Raw genomic sequence first — 5,032 nt, forward strand, 5'->3', positions numbered from 1 at the left:
TGGTTGGGGTCCCCCCTTCTCTCTGTCTTTTATTATGTTGTGCTCTTCATCTCTAGTGATCAGTGTTCTTCTTCTGTAACTTCTTTTTGTTGGAATTGAATTCTCGGTAACTTTGCATTAACCTAACTAATGCACAAAAAAAAAAGTTTCAAGGTAGAGGGCAGATATATATTCTGATATTAGACTTATTTTGAAGAAGATAACATGAAGCTATTTTATCATATGGAATTCAAGACTAATAAAAAAAAAACTAAATTAAACATAGCAAGTGTTCTCGGCAGTTTTATAATTCAGAGAATGAATGACTGTTGAACAATTGCTCTCATATAATCGAATGATTTGAATATAAAGAACAGAGAGTAAAGAATAAGGTCCTCCTACTTTGGCATAGCACCATTACAACTAAAGGAGAGGACACTTGAAAACAAAGAAAACATGTAAATTCAATACAAGAAGCACATATATATAAAAAGGAATGCTCAGTATAATTAGTTATGTGCGGCAGGGTTTAGATTACAATGTTGGTGTGTACGTGTTGACCAACTCCTGCCAGTCTTAAAACCGAGTGATTGATTACTTGGCAAGTTAAAACCTGCCCTCTGGTTTTTTTTCTTTTCCATCCCTGAAGAAAGCGTTATGGTGACAAATCTAGAGATCAAAATCTTTAAGTACAGGAAATCAAGAACTCAAAAAGGTGATTGGTGAGTAGAACTTACAAATAACATGTAGTACAATAATGTTAGAAAGGTAAAACCAATAAATACAATTTGAAACACATTATATCTGCATGATAAATTTTAAGGCAAATGAATCAAATGAGTAAAATGAGTAAAATATCAAGTATAAACTATAAAGTATACACACACACATGCTGTCTAGTGGTAATTGAAAAAACCTTTTTTTTTGTGGAATAAATGTGGACAAGCAACAAACCCTCACCTTGTAATTAAAAACTTAATAGGAAGTAAGAGGTAGCGCTCACTTGTATATATATGGATATTTGACACCATGAAGGGACTGTAGTGTGTGGCCAAATATCTCCTGAACAGTAGTTGCTTGTGCGTAATAAGCAAAAGCTGTGGCACAGAACTGAATCACACTGCAGGAGAAATCATTCACTCAACCAAAATTGTAGTTGCCAAAAGCACACATGGTAAGACCAACACTTCGAATATTTGTTAAAACATGTTATCACCGCCAATAAAAGGTAAAGTTACATGGGAAAATGAGAAAAGAGTTGCATGAGTAATTATGTTTCACTTTGATTTGCTCATCTCACATTTTCGTTCTAGTAACTATAAATTGGAGAAAATTTTAAACATAAGAAGAGAGATACTTGGATAACTGAAGTCAAGTTAGAGAGTACAAAAATGTGATATCATGTGCAATGAAATCACCAACTATCCCAGTAATAATCATCTTACGTATTTCATGAGTCCAGGGGCGGAACTAGGATTTAGGTAGAAGGGGGGCCGAGATTAAAATGTTGAACATAATTTTTTTTTGTTGGAAACAATTCAAAAAATACATTGATTAATTAGATAAACTTACTACTTACAAGCATCACAAAACAAACAAAAAAACCATATTGCAAGTTTGCAACTAGATAGAACATCAAACATCAAACATCAAACACCAAATCCAAACAAATATTGAGGTATAAACACCACTAACATTTTTTGGCCAAGGCTATCTTGAATGCTCCACTTAGACTCCATTGAATACTCTACTACTACACTACATTGAATCAACATTTGCCACATAACCTGAAACAAGATAGTGAAAGCACTCATTAAATTCAACCCAAACATCAAAACCATAACTACACAATAACTCTCAATGATAGCACAAATACAATCAACACAAATCCAATTGATTCCTATAGATGCATCAATAGAAAATTGTTCCAAAACCAGAATCTCACCAAATATTCTATAGTCTATAGATACACCAACTGATTTGCAAGTGACATTGTCATTGAATCAACTTCAAATAAAATGACCAAATATTGAATGAAAAGATAATATAGAAATTGGTAATTAAAAAAATTCAATTGTTCAATCAAATATATACCTCATTTCTTAAGTTGTGCTCGTCGATGTTTCATTGCATAAAAATCATCAATTATCATATCCGTGGTAAATTTTTCTGCAATCTCCTTCTCGATATAAACAATCATATAATCAGTGAGAAAACCATCTTCCATCTTGTTGCGAAGCCTTGTTTTAATAATTTTCATAGCTGAAAAAGGATAAAAACTGTCAAGTCAAGACAAGTCGTAATAATCTGTCAATCAAAGGATAAAAACTAGACTTTCCATTCTCTGCAAACTTTTGACATAATTCACCAATAGTAGACAAGTTCTGAAAATTAGGATCTTTGTGCACATCAAGTTCATAATGTTGCAATTCATATTCCAATTGAATCTTTTCTTGCTCAGAAAAATCTGATGAATAAAATTTCTCAACAAGATTACAAATGTCCCTAGCATCAAATGACTTGAATGCATCCTTAGGATCTAAAGTTGTACTCAGTATAAGAAGTTCTGTTGCTTGCTCACTGAACCTGCTATTTAATTCTTTTAACTGATAATCTATAACAGTAGTAAATATATCGATGCGATAATGATGCGATACTGTCACAGAATCTTTATGCCTTCGGGATCGAATTATGTCTGAATAAGCACCATTCATATCAGGAATTTGAATAGCTTGTCTACTACAAAAAGAAGTAACTTTTTCTAATAGAAAATTCCAACCACAATCTCTTAAATTTTGAATCAACAATTTTGTGGTAGAGACCAAGCACATGGCATTCAAAATATCTTGAGACTTTTGTTGCAAAGCTTGACAGAGTTTGTCGGTAATTCCCATAATTTCTTTCAACACATGTAGAATGAAAACAAAATCAAATGACATCAATGCTTTGAGAGCATATGTAGCATCACCTCGTTGGGAGTAAGTAGATCCTTTAACAGCTAAATCTTCAAGAACCAAAGCAGTTGCACTATACATGCGTAAAAGGCTGCATATAGAATTGAAATGAGAACTCCATCTAGTATCACCAGGTCTCTGTAATGTGCCAATTTGGTTAGCTCCCCTACCAGTCTCAATCTCATCATTTGCAATCAAATTAGCAATTTCAGATACATAAGCAGCTTGTAACTCATCATTACGTTTACATGAAGAACACACAACATTAACAATCACATTCAAATTTTGAAAGAAAGAATGAACATCAACTGCTTCTTTAGCTGCGACAACAAGAGCTAGTTGTAATTGATGAGCTAAACAATGAACATAATATGCGTAAGGACATTCTTGAAGAATTAAAGCTTGTAAACCATTCCACTCTCCACGCATATTACTAGCTCCATCATATCCTTGGCCTCGAATATTTTGAATGTTAAGATTATGATGAGACAACACTGAACAAATCTCTTGCTTAAGAGTGAGTGCAGTAGTATCTTTAACATGTACTATATCAAGAAAACGCTCCTTGACAAATCCATGCTTATCAACAAATCTAATAACAAGAGCCATTTGTTCTCTTCTAGATTCATCTCGAGCTTCATCAACAATCAAACAATATTTTGCATCACTAATCTCTTCTCGAATTTCCCTTTGCACCTTTCTAGCAAAGACTTGTAAAATTTCTTTTTGAATAGTAGGTGAAGTGTATCTTGCATTTTGAGGGGCATTCTCTAAGACAACTTCATCTACTTCTTTATTATAAGAAGCCAAAAGCTTTATCATTTCAAGAAAATTACCTCGGTTCTTTGATCCCAAGCTTTCATCATGCCCTCTAAAAGCACACGCCTGAAATGTCAGCCATCTAACAACATCTATAGAGGCTTTAAGGCGTAGGCGATTACTCAAAATTTGTTGTGAGGTTTGTTTAACCAATACTTTGTCAATATGACATGATTGATTCTTCAAATCTTCAAAGCATTTAATGGCAATATTGTGAGGAGAATTAGGACTCTTTCCCACATGAGATAGAAATGCACAATCTTTCCCACTATTCACTTTTTTCCAATTTCTAAATCCCTTTGAAGTGAATGAGCTTGACCTTTTAGAGAACAAATAACATGGAAAGCAAAAAGCAGCATCTTCTTCCGGCGAATACTCTAACCAAGGAAATACTTTAAACCAATGAGCTTGAAATCGACGAGGATGATCATCTTGGCCAGAAAGTGGATATACATCCATTATAAATTGGTAAGGCCCAAACTTCATATATGCCCTACGAATTTCATCTTGTTGATTAATAGGATAATCCCAAATTTGTGGGCGTTTTCCAGGATCACGGATTAAAGCATCAATATTAACCTTTTCTTCTCCGGTTACTCCAATCTTGATAAATTTGGAAGGTGGTTGGACATGTTGCTCCAACTCCAAGATTGGTATTTCAGATGAAGATGGTTGTTGTTGATCAACATTTTCAACACTAGTTTCTTCATCATTTCTATCTTTCCTCTTGAAAAATGAATCAATTGTTTTCTTCTTAAACATCTTTCAATCCTAAAAAAATATATAAACTTATATTAACAAACCATAGTCACCATGTGTCATGTGTGGATTTGTAGTGGTACAAGTCAAATTCATAGATAAAGAAAATTAAAAGGGAAACAATGCACATGCTTTCACCATTTTCTGCACTAGTACTAATACTCAACAAGGGTTAAGATATAAAACACTCAAGTCCTCAAGTCATATTTTTTTTTCAATTGTTATTCCACAAACTTCACCACCAGCTCCTATGTTTTCTAACATTCTAGAAGTAATGAAGTATGTTATCAATTATAATGCAACCTATGCAAATTATTCTAGAACAGAACAATTGAACAAGTAAAGATTTCACTACTAAAATTCCATAATTGAATTTTTATCAACCATTGTTACTTTTACTTATGAATTAAATTCAGGCCATCCAACATCTTCTACAAAACAACAAATTATCCCATGATTTTCACAAGGAAAAACCTTCGGTAGTGTAAATCTCATACTAAAAACTATAGTTTTACACTTTT

General features: G+C 33.1%; 1 protein-coding gene across 1 annotated transcript; it reads right to left on the bottom strand.

Moving 5' to 3' along the window:
- Positions 1–2,074: 2,074 nt before the first annotated feature.
- On the bottom strand, positions 2,075–4,514 carry LOC120277240 (zinc finger MYM-type protein 1-like). The gene is given in 3 exon segments (XM_039283996.1): positions 2,075–2,264; positions 2,266–3,319; positions 3,368–4,514. Coding segments are annotated over 3 exon segments (2,391 nt in total).
- Positions 4,515–5,032: the final 518 nt, after the last annotated feature.

Source organism: Dioscorea cayenensis, chromosome 15, assembly GCF_009730915.1.
Source record: "Dioscorea cayenensis subsp. rotundata cultivar TDr96_F1 chromosome 15, TDr96_F1_v2_PseudoChromosome.rev07_lg8_w22 25.fasta, whole genome shotgun sequence".
Taxonomy (NCBI): domain Eukaryota; kingdom Viridiplantae; phylum Streptophyta; class Magnoliopsida; order Dioscoreales; family Dioscoreaceae; genus Dioscorea; species Dioscorea cayenensis.